This window comes from Pipra filicauda, unplaced genomic scaffold (assembly GCF_003945595.2).
Source record: "Pipra filicauda isolate LSUMZ 115617 unplaced genomic scaffold, ASM394559v2 scaffold9_size5747161_pilon, whole genome shotgun sequence".
In the NCBI taxonomy this organism is placed as follows: Eukaryota; Metazoa; Chordata; class Aves; order Passeriformes; family Pipridae; genus Pipra; species Pipra filicauda.
Window position 1 is genome coordinate 4,746,400 of NW_024105198.1, and position 20,349 is coordinate 4,766,748.

Here is a 20,349-nt window from a genome sequence, read left to right on the forward strand (position 1 = left end):
TGCCCTTTTTCCTTGCTGTTAGATATGAAAAAAAGTTTACTTTTGTTTTCAAAACACTTTCAAAGTACAACAAAGCTCCTCTTGTTGTATTTCACAGTAGAAATGTGGCCTACAGCAGCCAGGAAAATGAGAAATTTTATCAACTCAGAGGTAGAGAGTCAAATTTAATTTCTGAAAAGGAGAATACTAAGAAAAAAATATTTTAAACAACTGAAGCCCAATTATCTTACTTAAAGATAGAACTGCATTGTAGATAAGGAAGATATTTTTTCCTGACCCTTAAAAGTTACGGGAATAGCTAAATCAACTATTCCCCTCTGCTCAAGATAAGCAAAAATAAATGTAAGATTAAATTTCCGAATCTTTCAACAGTTTTACACACATGAAGGAAATCCATTGTCCTTTTTTTCTCTTTTTTTCAAACCATATGTATGATTACTTGTTAATATTTATATTAGGCACTTCAGCCAATATACCTCAAATTAACATAATAAACCCACTAAAAGATACATGCATAGTAATCTATGAATCTAAGTCAATACAGAATGCATTTGTGTGGATATAAAATTCCTGCTTGTCCCACTGCTGGTAAAACACCACAAATTCTGCCCTCCCCTTCCCTGCAATTGCTACACAGAGGTGAGCATTTTTTCATTTTCCCTTAAAAATCTGGTGTTCCATAAAATATAGTCCAGAAAAGTACAGAGGGTATGGACAAGAAGACTGACACACCATGGCAGAAGCACTTCAGAAGGCTGGATTGTAATCCTCAAAGTTGCATTGCTATTAAATTTTTATAGTAATACAAGATTAAATAGAGCTTTTCCTCTTTCTTATTTTTTTTCAAGAACTTTGCACATCTTTATTCCCAAAACTATCCATGATGTATAAAGTAGCAAGGACTTTTCAAATCTAATTATTATGTTTTTCTGAGTTTTCCGCTTTATGCTGTTCTGTCAGTCTGAGGAATGAGAATGAAGAAATCGGTTCACTTTGATTTCAGTTGGGTCCAAGTTAATTTTCGTCTCAGACAACCCTGTGTTATTGCATGACAGAATATCTGACACACAGAAACCCAAAGAATTGGAGCTTAATAAATATTAATAGAATCGAAAATCCATAAAAATGTACTCTCAGTTTTTATTTTTATATTGCTTTGATTTACAAAACCTAAAAATTCATCTTAATTTCATCTAGTTGCATTTCATTAAAAAACAACATGTATTTTCTGTATCACCATTTTGCCAATGATTTCAGCTACTACAAGGGTAACTCTCAAGCACAAAGTAATCAGGAGGTTACTACAAGGTTGTCTTAAAATTATTTAATCTGAATACCATTTCGTTAAAAATATATAACACAACTTCTTTCTCCCCACTTAGGGGGAAAAAAAAAAGGGGAGAGAAAGAAAATCCACATCTGCCTCCTGAACTGGTACTGGAGTTTTTAGCTGCCACACTGCACTTGAAGCAGAATTTTCCCACTGATACAGACGTATCCAAGGAGGTATCCAAGAGTCATATCGGCAACATTCAATTTAAAAATTTCAAGCAATTTTTTTGTGGAAAGCAATAGAACATATTCCCAACGTAGAAAATGACTGAAAGATTTTTATTTTTTTTAAGAAAATTAAATTTTTCAGTCAATGAGAGTGAGCGTTCCTTCACTATTCGTAAGAATGGAGGCTGAAATCACATCAGAAACTGGATTACGTCAGACTGGCAGCAAGATAAGGTCACTTAGGGATCAGATTTTTGCTAATTCAGGTCTCTGTTTTATTACTGTGAGGAATTACTCTGATTCACTAAAAGAGTAAAACGATAAAGCAGTTCAACCCTGCCTACCACAGACCATAAAATGAGTACGGATATTGCAAAGCCATGCTCCTGGAAACAGTGGCATTAGTGCAGTTGTCACTGTGTGCCACACAATCTCAACCTCCTGTAAAAAATTTCTGGGCCATTAAGATAACATAGAAAACTTGAAGTAAATTTTGTCGCATCTGCTGCCAGAACAAACGACATGATGACTCCAAGAAAGACATAAAAGCCAGTTTAATTATCTCTTCTTTGAAGGAGGCATTGGCTCAAGCCAGGCAGTCTTGATTCAGATTTGAATTGTTGCAAAGCTCAAGGTGAAAAGGGCAAATTTAGGTTAAATATAAGGAAGAAGTTTTTTTCAAGGAGAGTGGTGAAGCACAGGTTGCCTAGAGAAGCTCTGGCTGCCCTATCCCTGGAAACATTGAAGGCCAGATTGGAAAGGGCTCTGAGCAACCTGGTCTAGTGGAAGGTGTCCCTGCTCATCTAAAAGTCCTTTCCAACTCAAACCATACTATGATTCTGTGATGCCCAGATGTATTGTTAAGACCCTCTCTACTTTCAGTAGTCAGTTATCAGGGACGTCAGCTCTTCCTACAAAACTGCTTTGCACTTCCCGTCTGCCGGAACAGCCAGTCAGCATTCCGGGAGTGCCGCTGGATCTGTGAAGTCTAGCACCAAAAGCTGCTCACAAATAATCAGCACTTGCTCTGTAGAGCAGCATTTCAACAGAGCCAGGTGCAAACCCAGATCAAAAGGAGGTGTGGGCAGTGTTCACAGTTAGCAAAACACTGCATTTTCCCCACTTTTCCGAATGGAAAGCGTGATAGGTACAATACAGTTTGTTCTGTGCCTCTGCCGTATTTAACACCACAATTCAAACATGAATCTCGGTTTTGTAGGATTGCTTCCTAATTTTTTCAGCATTGCATGAATGCTTTTCTAAATAGATGCAAATATAAAGCTGTACAGGTGACACACTAAAAATATAATTGAAGCTGGTGCTTTCATAAAAGTAATTAGCAATCGCTCAAGTTGCAATGGATGACAGCCTCAAGAGGATTGCTGCCCTGGCAGGGAAGTAAATGCAACTTACATTACAGTCAGTGTTCTGTTCTTTAATGCTATTTTGTTATAACAGGCAAGTACAAGCTGCTGATTATGTATTCATTGCCATGTAGAGCTTTTGGCTGATCTTTTTGTCCACAGGCTTAGATGTATATGTCTCACTCCTGTAGCTTAAAGTATTCCCTCTTAAAGTTAGTGAAAAAAGTTGCAGTAAATAAGCAAATAAATGCAACTACAAGAAAAGAAGGCAAACTGAAAAGTCTTTTTAGCTCAGGGTGAAAGTCCATGACCATACATGTATTTATCTTGCTCAGAATTCATGCAGTGACTACAATTATGCCTATTTTATAGTAACATTATAACTAGTCTTACAGACATTTTACAAACACTTTAAACTGCCTTCTGATTCCTAGGAGTCATTCTCCCTCCAGTTTCAACAAACTATGGGACAAATCCTGCTCCTATAACAGTGAATGTCAATGTTCCCACCAGGCGAGTCTTTAAATCAACACCTGCCTTCAGCTATCCCTGGTTCCACACCTGCTCTCCTTAGGAACATGCTTAAGTGAGGGCCTTACACATGCATAGATTGAGTCTCTGGATATGCTTTGCAGCTCTTCAGTGCAATGAACAGCACTTAATCAGAAAAGAAGCAATGCCTGACTACATGGTCAGCCCTTTGCACTGAGCAAAACAAGGTGTAACTGTATGATACCCAGCACATTGTTTATTCTAGGCCAAAATTCGTATTTTAACACATTTATTTTTATGCAATGGCTGATCATTCCATCATATTATGCTATTTAATATCCTATTATTTCAAGGGATCTCCATAGCAGCAGTTGTACCACGTGGAGCAATGGCACACTACCACACAGTTTGTAAGACCACAACACAGTCACTGGGAAATAACACCAGCATCTGTGGGTTTCTGTGAGCTGTCTTGCCTATTCACCTCCAGTTACCCTGTGTTGTTTAGATGCACTTGTACTCTTTGTGCTCATCCTTTCATGCATCTAAAAATAAAACCATATTAGAAAAACAAGGAGAAAATTGTACTGGCTCTACACGAGGTTGGGGACTGAGTTTGAAAAACAGCTTCAGTGGGCAGCTGATCCAGCTCTTTGCCTCCGGGAGGGTCATAAATGCAGTGGCCCAAAGACAGCCGTGTGCTAGGGGCTGATTGTGTCACTAATCCCTCTGAAGGGGCCATTTCCCATCGTTCCTATGACTTTTGGAGAGAGTCACTGACTGGTTTGCAAATGAACCAGCCGTGGTGGAGAGAGAGATGTGTTCGACCGCGTCGGTCTCCGTTTGAAACGTGTTCTCGCCTCTGCCTCCCATTGAGTCCAACGATTATATTCAGAAGCTGAAAGAGCACCACTAAGACGCTGAGTGGTAAACACACAAATCAGGTCAATCCTTTTGCTTTCCTTGTAATCCCTGTACGTTATTTGTTACTGGCTTTTACTGCTGCCTCTTTTTCCTCTTCGGGCACTCTGTGCACGCATCCAGGCCCTCTTGCTCTCCTTGTCCTTCACACCATGTATTGTGGCAATCCCTTCTTATCAAAACTCCCATGTTCTGCACTACTTTACTACATCCACTGGCTTTATATCTTCACCTCTCTTGTCTTTTCTTCACTGTAAATTCTCCAGAGCAGGGAACTTGCTTTCTCCAAGTTTGTACTAAAGCCTGTAAATTTATGGCACTCTAGGAATGTTTGATAACAGCACCTAAATAATTAATGAAAGCTGCAGCAACCCTTTCTTTTTCCCTATTTGGAGGCTGTAAGGCAGCAAGACAAGTGGGAGGCAGCAAATATTTCATGGGCTAAGATTAGACGTGATTCCCACCCCTATGGGGGGTAACTGACTGACAAACACTTGCACTTAGGAAAGATTGGAATTAAGTTGTGCAGGAATTAAAGAAAAGAAGCATTGTTTCAGTTACAGGAACCATAAAAGCAGCCCAGGAGCATCATAAACAGCCCAGCCCAAAAAAACCAAACTGCAATAAAAAGAATGGGATGTTTTAATTTCAGCTCCACAATGATATTCTATCTCTTTCCCTCTGGACTTTGCAGAAGTCCACTATTTTGTCCTACTTTTTCCATCTTCAATGGAAAGGAAAAAAATAAAGGATATAATGGCAAATAATAGCTTGTGATTCTTCAGCCTGAAGGAGGCAATAAACATTTCTAAAATTAAAAAAAGTAGGCAGAAACATGAAATAAATCAAACACAGTAAGACTACGAGAGCAGCAGACAGAAAAAAATGGTTCAGAAAAAAGATAAAAGAGATTTGTTATTATAGGAGAGGTTATGATAAAGGACAGATGAAAAATTATTTCAAGAAATAAGAAGCGAGAAAAAGGGAACAAAGAAAAGGAAAAGATTTTCCTGTATCTCAGGTAAAATTTTCGAAATCTACCAAATATTCAAATTCCCTGCATCTGTGTCTGAGCTTATGTCTGTTCATCTTTTAGAGATGGGAATTTGGTCCTGATCTTGTAAAACTTGATTTGAATTTCACGGTTGACACAGTGGACATGAATTTACTCACTGAGTGCTCGTGGGTCCAGATGCTTTCCACTGGAGCACAATGCAAAGGACTGTGCCTTCAAAATAATCAATAATGTAATCCTGATGCTTCTGTCAGTTTTGCTGCTAAATTTCCTGGTTTATGAAGGCAATCAAGTACTTTGGCACCAAAAAATAGTAACTGCACTTAAAGAAATTTGAACCTGAAAAGTGCAGGGAAAAAATCAGAAGCCACTATGTACTGAACGTTTATCAGGCAAAACATCATAAAAAATAGTATAAAAAGGGCAGTAAATTGCATTATTTTAGTGCAGTGAAGACTTCAAAATTAGTTCTCTTTTAGAACAGAGACATAATGACCAGCTTCTGAATAGATATTGGCACAGCAGGCCACACAAAAGCCATGATTAGCTGCTGTCTGACGGAATATTCAGTTAATATTTGTTCTATTTTGATGTTGATTTCTGACCTTCCTCTTTGACTTTAATTGGTCAAAATCCAAACCTTTTTTGAATTTATTTAACACCAGAAACTGTTTCTGAATTGCCAAATTCACAGTAAAGATGGAAGAAAAGGCACTTCACAGTTTTTTCTGACACTTTTTCAGCTTCAGCTAATTCTGAAGTAGTAAACAACATTCATAACAGCTGCAACATCACTTGCAATGCAACAGTTCTTGGACTAGTTATAGGGAAGGAAAGAAAACAAATTACGACCTATGTCATGTCAAGTCTGATTCAGATGTCCTTCACCTTCACTGAGAAAAGAGCAGGTATTCTGCAATTGCAAACCTGTACTTCTATGCCAGTATTCAGCAAGAAAAGGATGTGATACAATCTCGCTCCAGATTTTAATATTAGACAGAACCATCAGAAGCTTCTTTGTTAACTCCTAAGCCAGTGATAATCCTGCAGTTTTTTCATTTCTTTGCATTTACAGTTAATAATATGGGAAAATATTTCATGATATTTCAGAGCTGTAGCTGCTGTTTTATGAAAGCCTCCTCACCGATTGATTTACATCCACAACTCCCCTTCCAACAGCTTCCTTCCCAAATTAAACATGCTAATGATTTTCTATGCAAAATTTAACAACCTAATAGGCTGAACAAGTCAAATGAAAATACACTAATTGTTGCCTTTGATGTATACTATTCTGCCAATTCTCTCATGAAAGCAGTATATTAGCATTAGCTGAAGTACTTACTAAAATATAGATTAATAAAGGAAAGCTTACATACATATACATGTTAGGAAAATGACACTGCAGACTATAGAAAACACAACTTCAAGGCTTGGGAGTGACACAAATGGTTATTATACCCTAGAAAACCGTTTTCACAGGAGCCCTGAAAACAAGCTAATAAAGAATGAATCACAAACCTTTATCTGAATTAGCCGGCATGGGTTCATAACACTGGGTTCATGCAAAAAAAGAAGGCAAAATAAGATTACACAGTCAAAATAATAAACACAGAATGAGAGAGATAATAAAAGGCTAGCAAGGGAGCAGAAGGTTTCCTGCCTAACCCCAGAGATCTGAAACGAGCTCCCTCATGACACTGCCCAATTGCTTTATAAAGTAAGATTTCCGCATATGTATTTTTTCACCTAGAGTTCAGGCAGTAGTGTGTTTTAGCCAGTGACCAGCATCACAGAGAGAGCTTTACTGCAGAATTGGTTCATTCTGTCCTCTAGCCCAGTTCTGAGTGTGAGTCTTGGTGCCACCATGATCCTAACACACGTAAAGAAAACAGAGGCAAACAAACAAGAAGGGAATATAAATATTGTCTAAAGAAATAGTGACACAAAATTACTTTCTATTGCTTTGTCTTTAAGAGTTTGCTTATAATGATTTGATAATCTAATCTAATTGATCTCTCCAAGTACTTCTAGGGCTCTAATCACTGTAGTATCTGATTAGTGGAACAGATCCATACTTTATCTCCAGATTTAATAACTAAATCTATACTTGAAACAGAGTGACACAGGTTCAGCAGAGGAGGAGGGCCAGATGCTGCTTAGCCAGGGGAGGAGGAAGGGAAAGGGAAAGGCTAGTGAGGCCCAGAATCACTGGAGAGGTTTTGTGTCAAATCATCCCACTGCAACCAAGCTCCATTTAAACAGCCCTTTTCTGGGATTAGGGAAGTAAAGCAGGAATTTGACATAGCAAATGGGTGCAGAAACAAAAATGAGCTACTGTCTGTGGCCCACTCTCCTTCAAACTGTCTTCATCGCAAGCATAAAATAAATGTAATTATTATTATCGGTTCTTTGTTCTTTTCCAGGCTAGCACTTCATCAGCCTGGAAATAATGACATTTCCTGAATGTCTTTCAACGGCTTCTTAACCTTTCTAGTTCCTGATAGCCAGGACAATGTCATGCTGCACTCAGATTTTAGCAGTGAAAAGGTTAACACCAAAAATCGCTAATGATAACAACAGTATTCACTGAGCCAGATAATCACTCACAAAGAATTTCAATCCAAAGTCACTTAAAATTCAAGGAAACCTCTGTATTTCTTTAAGGAAGTGACAGCAGTTAGAAGAATATTCATAATTCAAGCAACAGGCCCAAATCTGACCTACTGCTTAGTTTATCTATTTTTAATCAAGCAATATTAAGTGCTAGCTTTTGCTTTACCTTAAGTTAAACCCATTTTGCGACATGTCCTCTAACACATGTGGGTGCTGGGCAGAGAGGGGTGACAGCCAGGCCACGTGCACAGTGCTAATGTCAAGCATCGAAGGGATATGGAGCATTTCTGAGAAGTTATTTGTTTCTTCCTCTCTCATTTGACTGCTGCTTGTTTGTTGTGGTGATACGAACCCAAACTAGCTTGCAGTTGGAGATGTCAAAGCTCTGGGCAGAAAAACAGCAACTAATATATGTTAGGAAACTCTGGGAGAGAAAAATAGTTTCTGCCACTGAAAACTGCAGGGTGGAATCGTGCGCTGCCGCCGCCTTTACCTTATTTTGCCTAAAGGGAAACAGCCTTTTAATCCTATTTCTCTGCTTGGTTTGCACAGCGCCTGGCAGCATACACCTGCTTCAACTTGTGTGTCAGGAGCCTTCTTTGCTGTCAGATCCCTTTCCTTGCTCCTCTCAGCTCGTCGTCTGTCTCCCAGCTCACCTCTGCAAGCAAACGTCCCTCTCATGCCTCACCACATTCCAGCAGCCATCTTTCAGAGATGCCAGGAAGGGAAGAAAAATCAGCCTGTCAAAAACACATGACTCTCTCACAGTGCAAGGGGCAATGCTCTCTTCCACATGTGAACAACCCTGAATATGATGCACACAGAAGGGGATGGGAGGGATTTCTGCTAACAGACCCAAATTCAGGATGGGGGGGAGGACTTTTACCCTGACCTCTTCAGCAATCATCTGTGTCTCCATAAAACTTGAGCATCCATTCTGCATGATCCTGCATGATAATGTGCTTCTGGCCAGGTAATACTTTCAATATTTGAACTGCAAATGCAACACCACAAGAATTGCAGGTAATCAAGGGTTTCATGGCACTTTAAAGAAAAGACAATCAATGCATCTTTTCTTTCTCTCTTTACGTGAGACCTCATCTACAAAGACTTCATATAAAAGAGACCACAGGTGCTTCAGCTTTTAAGTAGAGCAATTACATGTTGTTTCAAAAGTTATTTTTTGAGCAAAAGTAATCCATTTGTCATTAACCAATGGCTCAGTTAATGACTGAAAAGTGTAGAAAACCAACTTAATTCTCTCTTCTGTTCCACAGCTGTTAATGGATTCATACGGAGAGCTACTTCAGCTGTGTTTTGCATCACAGACAACAGGGAAAGGACTAAGATTTTAAAATTGAGGTTTACAGACTGACGACTTCTTGTGAAATTTACTGAAATAAATCTACCTCTCCAACAGCCATATACAGAAATATTTCATGGGTCTGAAGTACTGTATAGACCATGGGGCAATCTCAATAATGAAAGCAGTCTTGGGGTAGGTAAACATGCAAAATCTTCTGTTTGTCACATGTAAGTATTTTAGATCTGAGCTAGAGCAACTAAGTTCAGACTTAAGTAAAATACATCCAAGGGTTTTTTTGGCACTTTAAAATAAATATGAAAACGTATGAGTCAATATCAATTTTTCAATCAAGTAAGACAAATTGTACTAGCTTTCATTTGAGCTTTCAAATCTGATTATGACTGTATTCATATACACATCTACGTAGATAAATGCATGTTTCATATTCCCTTACCACTGGCTCCATCTTGTCAAGACTATTGCTTTGGGAATGAGGATTCTCAGAGACTGAGTTCTCACTGGGTCAGCTGGAAGAAGCTGGTGGATGGCATATTCTGTTTGCCTTATCACTACATTAAAACTAATATATTAAAGACAATTAAATTAAAGGCAAATAGTAATGTTGGCAGAAATTAAAAAAATCTCTGCAAGGCCACTGGAGGGAGGTTGAAAACAGCAGTGATGCACAACTTCTGGTTAAAGGGCAGCAAGTCCTCAGGAAAGCACCGTGACTGTATGAGCAAATTGCATCTTGGGCTGGCTACCTTGGCATGGAACATTGACACAGGATGGTACAAACAGGGAGCTCTTCTCCAGGCCATGGGTGGATAGCCTTTATTCAGCTTGGAACATGGTACAGCATTGTTGCTACCTCCAGGATCCCACATTTCTTGGAACTTCCACTTCTTTTTGTGGGGCATTAAAATTCTGCATGAGAGCAGAACCTGCAAACCCCCCATAATCAGGCATGAGTAAAAACCAGATGAGGTGAATTAAGTGAATTAAACAGAAGGTTTATCTAACCCGCCTGATCGCATCTGTAGTAACCGGGAAGAATGTACATGAGTCATTCCTGTAAAAAAACTGGGAGCTAGGACTGGAAGAGGAGCCCCAGCTGGTAGGTGGGAGGTGAGCAGCTGGGTGGAATGGGAATGGGAGCCCTCCCAGCTGGTGTGTGCTCAGCTCCAGCCTGCCCAGAGCCTGGGCCCAACAGCGGGGTGCTGTCCTCAGCAGCAGAGCTGAGGGTGGATGTCATGGATAAGGGTGGCTGCACCATCCCCAGTTATGGTACAGGTACACTGCTGTGCACCCACCAGTTAAGAGCACACTGTATTAGATGTGAAAACACAGAATGATAATATAAGCCTAAAAATTATGTATGCCTCACTGCCATTTTCAATGACTTTTAAAATTAACTGAAGGAAGAGAAGAGAGATCATCTGTACGCTACAGAAGGGTGACATGGAAGAGGGTGAGAAATCTGTGACCCTGAGGTTTTGGTAGAGTCTGGCATATGTTGTGTTATCCTTGCCAGTTATTTCCCACCTACTCTGAAGGAAAGGGAGATGCTCCATAGGATTCCTCTGTATCCACACTGCTTAGTTCACCTCCTCAGCCTGGAGCATCAAAAGGATCTGTGCTACAAAAGGAACTATTTTTCCTCTTTCCCCAACACCTGGAGTTGCACAATGCAATATGTAAGCAGATCATCGAAACTAACCACATAACGAAAACCTCCTTATATGTAGTGGAGCTTTTTCATCATCCTCAACCAACTGTTGGGTGGGTTTCTCCCTCTGTATAGAAAAAGGATGTCTAAGTACAGGCTGTGCTTGCCTATGGATCCTATTTGCTCTGGGCTGAGCCTTCCAGAAAGATTCAGCAAGCTATGCAATCTTCTTCCTACACAATGCACCTTTCCATTAAAAGTCTGCAGACAGCTTTTAGGTATAAGAATATTGAGAACAGAAAGTAAAGAGAGAAAGGCAATAAAGACAAATCCTTTTCCATGAGCTCTGTGAAATCTTTTCTCAAAATAACTTTGGAGAGGTTTTACTGCCAGTTCATAATGTGGATGAATCACTTCTGATATTTCTGATAAAACAATATTCAAAACTTCAAAATCACTTCCAATTCATTTATGCCACCATTTAATTAGTGCCTCTGCAACATGTTATAAGGACGTCATTATCCCCTATAATTGTATAATAATTACAATTTTTAATGAAATAATTGCGAGTACACTAGATGTGTAGATATAATTATGATAATTACATAAATACCTGATTTTCAGCTAATAATTAAAGAAGGCCTTTACATAAAGGGTGAAATTTAACAAATGGAAGCTTTCCATAAAACAAACACAAATAATAAATGGCTGCCTCTCTCCTGCAGTTTGTGTCTTACTAAATTCTCACTCTATATATATTATATATTTAATTTTCATCACATTATAAAAGAATATAAGGATTAAAAAATTACTTCAAAAAATATTAGTTCATATTGAGAGACCTCAATACTTTGCCTTTGCAGGGTCTGATCCAAAATCACTGACATTAACGTAGCCCAAATCTAATAATGCTATGAGAGCTCAGCATCTCACACGACGTTGAATTGTAAATGACCACTGAGAGTAAGAAGATGTGAATAATGCCCATGACAACATATCAACTGTATTCTCATTCCTTTGTAACATAGAGAGACAGATCCTGGAGCACCATAAAATACTTGGGAAAAGGCCCACGTGTGGAAGAGTTGCGAGCCTTCCTTCTGGGCACAGCAGCCCAGCACTGCTGCTGCTAAACCTCACCAGTACTACTGGCTCTGGTTCCCTCCCAAAATATGTCTTTTTGGCCAAACTTACTGGCTATATCCCTGCTAACACAGAAATCCAGCAGAAGATGTGTTCTCCCTCTGTCCCCCTTGGTGGATAGTCCTCCAAGGCAATGGTATTTCAATAAAGGAATTTCTTCCAGAGCCTCATCAGCTGAAAAACCAGAAGTACTTCAGCCAGGTAATTTTTCTTCTCTTCAAACACATTCCTACAACTAAACTTACAGTGTGTTTACTGTACTATCATTATGAACAGGAAAGTCAAAAGGCACCCTCTATAAAAAGCATATGGAAAACTCTGCCAGGGCAGCTTGATTCCTGCTCTGATAGCACCGAGGGATACTAAAAGAATTCCCACAGCAGAAGAATTAGCAACATGATTTAATGCTGCTGCTGAAATGTTTCAAAACATTTTGTCAAAACTCTGGAAGGGAAAGTCAGCTGCAGCACCTGGAATGTGCCATTTTCCCGTGTCTTGCAATTTCTGCAAGAGCAGCCCTGAGGTAGCTCCAATTCTGGCCAGAAACCACTCTGGTCCCTGCAATGTGTTAGAGCATAGGTGCAGACATGGTTGAAAGTCAGCTTTGTCCCAGTTCCCTTAGCTTATATTGTTCATGCTGCTTTCTTTTAGAATAAATCTCATTATTACAAGCATGAGAAAGTAAAATAAGAGATATGAATATTAAAACAGAAGGAAATGGTTTGATATCCCAAAAACAAATCTCATTTATGGTAAGCTCATTAAAGCAGTTGGTTCTGAATGTAGAGTGTAATTAATAATACTATACATATCAAAGTGGAGAAGACATGTAAATTTGACATCATAAAGTAAGTAAAAATGAAGAGGGCTAAAGAATTATAAGTGAAAGGAATTTGGGGGGAAAAAAAAGAAATTATACTGGAGCAATATTCAAGTTATAAGGAGATTATTAACATTGTAAATGAGATGATCCTTAAGAATGGTTTGACACATGTAAGCATCATGTTTCAGGCTTCAAAAAATATGCAAAAAATACTAAAAATGTTTGTATCCATGTGTATTATAAGGAAACAAAGAGATGAAGAGCATTAACATAGAGATGAACAAAGGAATAATACTACAGTCGAGGGGGGGAGGAAGGGGAGAAAATAATAGTTATCCAAAAGTCATATGAATTACTCAAATTAATTCAGTGCCTCCTGAAAATGTACAGATATACTTACGTACTTATTTTTTATAAGATTTGTCCATTCTGGCTTTAAGTGATAAATTAGAAACTAACAGATTGAAAGGAAAACCATCTCACAGATGTTTACTGAGTAAAACTGGTCCAAGCCGAGAAAGGCCGGGGGAAGAAGCACAAACCAGTTTTATCCGACTTAGCATTATCAGGGTAGCAGCACTATTTTAGAGCCTGTGTGGGGGAGGACGTAGAAAATGAAAAGCAAGCAGTAAAATAATGGACAAGGAATGGAATTAGATCAGAATTTAAGACCTGTTAGAGCTATAAGCACTGTCAAGGTATATGAAAAAAAGCAATGACAGCACGACAACCGTGTGGTCAGCAAGAGCCCAGAGACCGAACAACCAGACATTTACACAGGACTGTGACCAGTGCTGATGGCATTTAAGATGACTGGAGTCTTAAAATGCGGTCTGCAAAGTCTTCTCTTGTCAAGCACTGGCTCACCCAGAAAGAGGGCTGGAGAAAGTACATCAGAGTTTAAGCATTTTATTTCAAATATGACATAAACCTACTGCACATCTTTGAAAAACTCTGCTAACTGACACTAACAGCTTTAGATTGTGAAAGGATGAAAAGGTCTGTACAAGACAATGTTTGCTTCATTATCTTCTTCCATGTATTACCAGTATTATAGGAAATGCTGCAGTGGTACCTGAGGAATGAAAAACAGGAATATGGGGCTTCAAAAAGGAACAGAAAAATAGACCAATCTTGGTGTCTTGGGACGTAGCAGTGGAGTTCAGGATTATGGGCTACATTGTGCCTGCTGATGCCACAGGGAGTGAGGATAAGAGCTCTCCAGCCAGGAGCCAGCAAGGGTGGATGGGGGTGAAACTTCAAATGTGTGCAGTCAACTACTGGCATAAATAAACTACAGAGAAATAATCCGTTATGAATTTTCAAAGCAGCCTAATGAAGATATAAATCCTTTTTAAGGGTTGATATACACCAAATTATGCACAAACATCTCTGTGAGTTTGGCCCTCACTCTCAAGTGACCCTGAGCCCCAATAATGGTCTGCAAATATATGTTCTTAACCTACTGGCAATGCAACACACTTTGACATAGCTCAGTCTACAATGATGGAGGCTTACACCCTGGATTTCATATTTTTCATTTATATGGTCACGGAGGAAAAAATATTTCAATCATTTTTGACAATTTACCATCTACATGTCCATTACTTTGATATTATTTTTTAAATTACATGCTTAGAAAAAAAAGAAATCTGATAATTGATTGACGACTTTTGCCAGTAGAAATACGGATTTTAACAGGTCTCAACTTGTCTTCTTCTGTTTGATTTCAGAGCTGAAATTTAAGGAAGTCTATAGGAACTGCATATGTTGCATTAATTCTTGTTTTCCAAGATTTAATTATAAGTAAACAGTTCTAGGGTAGTTAAATGGAGAACTGGAACAAATAATCAATAAAAACACAGAACAACAGGCAAAATTTCTGCTTAGGTCTGTAAAGAATATTTCACATTGCTAAGCTCCAGGCCTTAAGGTTACCAGAGGCGTTTACAAAACACAATTGTTGTAACATATTTTCTATTGAAAACAAAGGAAGATCAAAGCAGGATGAGATTACAGCAATGTGATTTGTGTTTCAGCTCCATGAATATATTTGTATGTATGTATATATGCTCCTGTGTGTCCACAGTAACCACAGCCGTAACCCAGAAAGGACGGTGTTGGGAGCTTTGCTCTGAAAATCAAGTAGCCCATTAGGAGGCATAAATATTAATAGAGCTGTCTAATCCTACACTCTCAAATGAGGTAGTTCAGATCATGAGTCTTCGCATTTAAAATTTATTCAGTGCACTGACTAGAATAAGAAACAGAATCCACATGTGGAAAAGTCACTGATGTTGGGCAGTCTCTGAGCCACTGGTAATTCCTAAACATAACAGTAAGGCTCAAGTGATTTCTTTTCTTATTCTACTCCTAATTCTCCTACAAATACTAATGTATCCAAAACTGCACGTGCCTTGCTCCATGACATCAAGTATATACCATCTACACCTCCATATTTTCACATTCTTCCACATCCTCGGGCAATGTGAAGGTTTTGGTACAGGTTCTTAAGAAAGAGCACACTGTCATCCCAAGTGCAGAGCACACAATACCTGGGGTTTCTTTTAGTGGTCATATTAGTGATCCTTTTCAAATTTTCTTTATGTAGTTGTCATTAAATTGGGAAATCCATGGTGCAAATTGTTGCAATGCAAAGAAATTAATATAGAGTATTAAAGTTCCACAGGTATGCAGCTAGAGAAGGATGTACTATACTTCTAAGAGGTAGGAAGTTACCCTGTCATTCTGGATCATAACTAAAATATTTGTGCTTTGATTATAAAGAAAATTAAAAATCTTAAATGCCAAAGAGCAGAAAACTATTTAGGTAATCCCTAGAAATGATGCAGAAGTTTGTCAGGACATTCAGCAAATACCACATAATCAAAAACATAATAACAGTCACTAAAATGGTGCTACCTACCCTAGTATAACCTAGGGTCTGTTAGAATTTAAAGTTATGGAGTCTAGACTCAAAAAAAGCAACATAAAATTAATCAGATGCCTTTGCACTGATTTGCCAAAACCAGCCCTAGCAAATACAGGTTTTTGCATAATCAACATGGAGTTAGCAACCTCTGACCTTCATGTACCTGAAGGGAAAGATAAAAAAAAGATGCTCTTTCTTTATCTATTAAATCAGTAAATTGAAGATTAAGAAACTGAAATACAGGCCTCCATATTTAGCAAAAAACCCTCATGCTTAATTGTCTCATTCCTTTTCATCCAGCTCCAGTGTATTGTTCTGTAGTCTCTGCTGGGGGCACATCCAAATCCTTACAGGAGGTCATGGATATAATGCTCACTACCATCTCTAGCATGATTCATGGATAGAATTCCTTTTATTTCTACATCTATCTTCATCAGATTGCTCCCTGTTCTTCAAAATTTTGAATTTTCTCATGTCCCTCAGATGACAATCAAGTATTAATACTAATTTATTTATCTAATTCAATCTATTTCATGTAAAAAGAATCAAACCCTATATTATGATAGCATATGGCTGTCAGTTCAGTCACTTTGATCTTATATATCCTTTATGAATTAAAAAGATGGTGTAAATGTCTGCCTCTGATTTTTGGATTTTCTATTTCCGGTAATTTTCATCACTAAATGGAATGAAATGACTTCAACCTAAAAATCCAGAAAAAGAGAGAATATTGGGCCTTTCTTCTTTTCCATACAAAAGCAATGTCATTTCCAAGCTGCAGTTGCTGCTCAAATGCTGTGACTCTACTGCAACTTTGTTCTGCAACATGACTCCTTTTACCAGCAGGTGTGGGGACAATCCAAGCCAAGGACAATCCCAGGTTATATCCCAAGCAGAGCGTGAGTTGCTCAGAGAGCAGAGATCACTACAGATATCTCATCTGCCCAGGCTGAAGGCATTCAGGAGTTCTCTGCTCTTGCCAACAGGAAAAGGTAGGCTTCTACTGTTTTTATTGTGCTGTGTGTGCAATGAATTCAACTGAAAGGTACCTACTGAATTCCAAATAACTCTCTCTCTATTCTCCTTCCTCCAGGCTCACAGGACAAAAACACGACTTTCTCAGCTACTGGGCTCTCCCTCTCTTTATTTTTGCTATTTTTCTGATTATTTTTTTAATATCCTCTCATACGAAAGATGCTTCCTGAGAACAATGATGGGGATCTGCATCTTTATTTATGACTTAGTGAATCAGCGTCTGGGTGATAGGAAGTGAAAGTTGCTCAGCTAATTACACACGCTTGATGAACTGCGTAATAACTGCTGCAGCACTGCACATTAATTGAATGCATATAAATGACAGCAGTTATTCTAACTTGAATGATGTGTGAAGAAGTGACGTTGCTCACAGTACACTGATTATCTTTATTTCCAGCTTTGGGAATCCAGCTTAAACAATTGTACTTTCACAGCGCTGAGCAAAAATTCCCCAACAGAAAAACAGAAGATGCCTCAAAGCCCGGCACTTTAAACACAAAACTGCTCTAAGTCTCTGCAAGTGGATTTAGACATCTAAAAAAGCATACATCGAGCCACTACAATTAACAATTAATAATTAACAACCAGCTGCACCTAACAGTCAGTAGGAAAACAAGTCAGTTGGAAACAAGGCCACCTTCATTTAGATGCCTAGATGTAGTCTTTAAAAGCTAATACAGGGTTTACAGAATTGAATTTTGCCCAACTCTAAACATTTCTGCTATGACACTTTCCTAAAATGTGTTTGTTTTGAAATGACAGGGACATATAACTGTTACAAATAACACAGATTACAGGTAATAGGCAACTATGTATGCCCACAGTACCCTTTGTTTCCCCCAAAAGCATTGTAATTCACATGTAGTCCACCTCTACCATAACACATGATTTTAAATAAAACAAGAAAATAATTTGATGCAAAACAACCGTGTAAAGTAGTACTAAATTAGTACTTTAAACTAGCACCAAATGCCTACTTCAAATCAGTACGAAAATATACCTTCTCTACCACGTGTCAACTGCCCTGGGAATTTGCAAATATTCACAAAGAAATCTGCAAATTCTTCCATACTCTTTAACACGAAAAGGGTAGAAGCCAAGTTTCCAAAGCTTCTAAAAGCAGCCTAGTTTCCAAAGTACCATGTCACAATATTTTAGCAGTTCACTACACCCCTATGAAGAGTTTTTGGGCTTGACAAAGAGAGCTGTAATCATAGAATAAAGGAAATCAACGCTCACTTTTAGGAGCGCGTAAACGAAGCGTTTCACATCTACATTTCAGGATAGTTAACACTGTTCCAAGAAAACAGGGTGTATCCTATGGAAAGTCAATGCAGATTTTCAGCCCTGCACTGCTATATTTCATAGCTTTTATGCCACACTACTGGAAGAGAGAGCTGTGGAGCCGTGCCAGCACCTGCAATGGCAGCGGTACCCATCCCCAGGCACAGAGATACCTCCTGTGCATGCACATACAACATTCTGTGTCCTCGTACCAGGGACAGACACTCCTCGGAACCACAAGGCCAAGAGAGAAGCTGCCAACATGATCAGTGTGAGAGAGAGATGATCAGGTGCAACTGGCTTTACAAATGTTATCTTCTCATCTGCTGTACATGGTCCTCTCTTTAAACACCTTTCTGGCTCCATTATGACAAGACAGTCCCTAACAGTCCACAGCACCAGCAATCAGCCTCTTTCAGCTGTATTATTCGTTCTTCCTTTGCAAGGTTTCGATCTCTCCCCCATTTTTTTTTTTTTGTCCACTTTATACATACCTCCTTTTCTACATATTTTCTTGCCGGGTTTTCTGGCACATTCCTTGGATATTCTTTTGACTGAAAAATGAATAGAAGACTAGAAAATAACATGGAGCTCCATCACAGACAGTAGGAGCATGCAACACCACTATCTAACTTAAATATGACCTGCTTTATTAGGTGCGGAAGATTCTCAACTTGTTGTGCCTGCACATGCAATGGAAAAGATGTTGATGCATCTTCCCAGAAGTCAGTGGGTGGCAATGAGAATTAGGTACCAACTTTGACCTAAAAATACACGTGCTGTGGGAGAAAAAAAAATGAGCGTAGACGGAAAGAAAAAAATAAAAATAAAAATCAGAAACAAGGACAAATGCACACAGAGAAAAGCAGCATGCATACATGTAAGAAGCTGGCATGCAAATAGAGAAAGCCATGCATGCTACCAGTACACGTGAATTAATATTGTTAGAACGTAGAACAGGAAAATAAAAAGATCTCCCTGTTTCGCCTGCTATTAACTCACCATCCTCGGTTGGGACATAGATATTTAAATAGAGGCAGTCTTCGTTCTGATCTTGCACATAGGTGGAAACTACATCCAAGTTATTAGTAAACCACACAGGAAGCATGACTTCAGGCAACCTGCCTTCTATAATGTTCTGGGGACACACTGGAGCAAACTGGGTGGTATTTTTGATATCTGCCCAGGGAGACGGAGGCTCAGGAGGTTGAAAGCGGCGCTCCCCTGTTGGAGGGGCAGCATACGGAACCCCAAGAAACTGAATAACGGGCCCCAAAATTTCATTATTAAGTTCTTTCTTAATCCCTCTTATCTTGCCAAAGTTGGTGGTCACCACTGGGTTGGTATCATCCAATTTTTGGGAGGAGACAGCTGCAGCATGGAGCAAAAATCCAAGTATACAAAAAGCGAAAGTGGCGTTCAATCCCATGTGTAGCAGGCGGACCACCGTCGCTCTCCATACACAGTTCAGCCACATGGATCTTGGAAAGGCCATGGTCCCACATTAGTTGTGTAACTACAATGAAGCAATCTGATTTGTATCCACTGGTGTAAAAACAGGGCGACCAAAGGAAACAGATCGAGTTTCCTAAATAGGTGCCTGTCAGAAAAATCTCAAAAGGCTTTTCATGCGGTAAGTATCTTCCATTGATTTCACACTTATTGAAGCTGCATCTTCACTCAGCACTATTTATCAGACTACATCCTATTGACAATTCTGTTTTCCATAGCAGCAATATGAAGAGAGCAGCCATTTACTGCAGAATCCCCTCTTATAAATCAAATCCAGTTAGCCGCAGGTCTATATCCTGGAGAAAATGAAAATAAATCATTAGTATGAAAGAGCTAATATGAACAGAGTGATAACTAGATGTTTCACACATTATTTACATACATTAATACTTGCTAGAGTCATGTCAATAAAACTGCAGTAGTTTATGGGTCCATGAAATGGCGGGTGAAACGCTGATTACTGGATTATCTATAATGTCACCTGTTGAATTTATAGAGACTTCTCAGAAGAAACAGGACTCATAGAAAACACATTTTTAAAATTCACCTTTTCAAAAATAAGCAATTTGCTACCAGGCTACGTTACATAAGTGCTTATGTTAATATTTTATTTAATTTAATCAGTTCATAATCAATTTTCACCTTGTTTTCACAAGTAGATTTTCTAAAACAGAAGTAATTATTTCTTAAAGCAGAATGTGGGGAAATTAAGATAGACAGGCATACTGAAGACTCAAATG

The 20,349-nt window shown here is 38.8% G+C and overlaps 1 protein-coding gene across 9 annotated transcripts in view; it reads right to left on the minus strand.

Moving 5' to 3' along the window:
- The window catches only part of NLGN1 (neuroligin 1), a 395,043-nt gene that overhangs the window by 284,542 nt on the left and 90,152 nt on the right, over positions 1–20,349 (minus strand). For 5 of the 9 annotated variants that reach the window (XM_039378139.1, XM_027724638.2, XM_027724639.2 and 2 more), the window contains exons 2-3: positions 19,100–19,905; positions 18,592–18,651 (exon numbers count right to left, since the gene is read on the minus strand). In XM_039378139.1, coding sequence (XP_039234073.1) covers positions 18,592–18,651; positions 19,100–19,592 — 553 coding nt within the window. In that variant the 5' untranslated portion in view covers positions 19,593–19,905. The remainder of the gene's footprint in view (positions 1–18,591; positions 18,652–19,099; positions 19,906–20,349) is intronic. The other 4 variants (XM_027724643.2, XM_027724641.2, XM_027724642.2 and 1 more) reach the window with 1 other exon arrangement.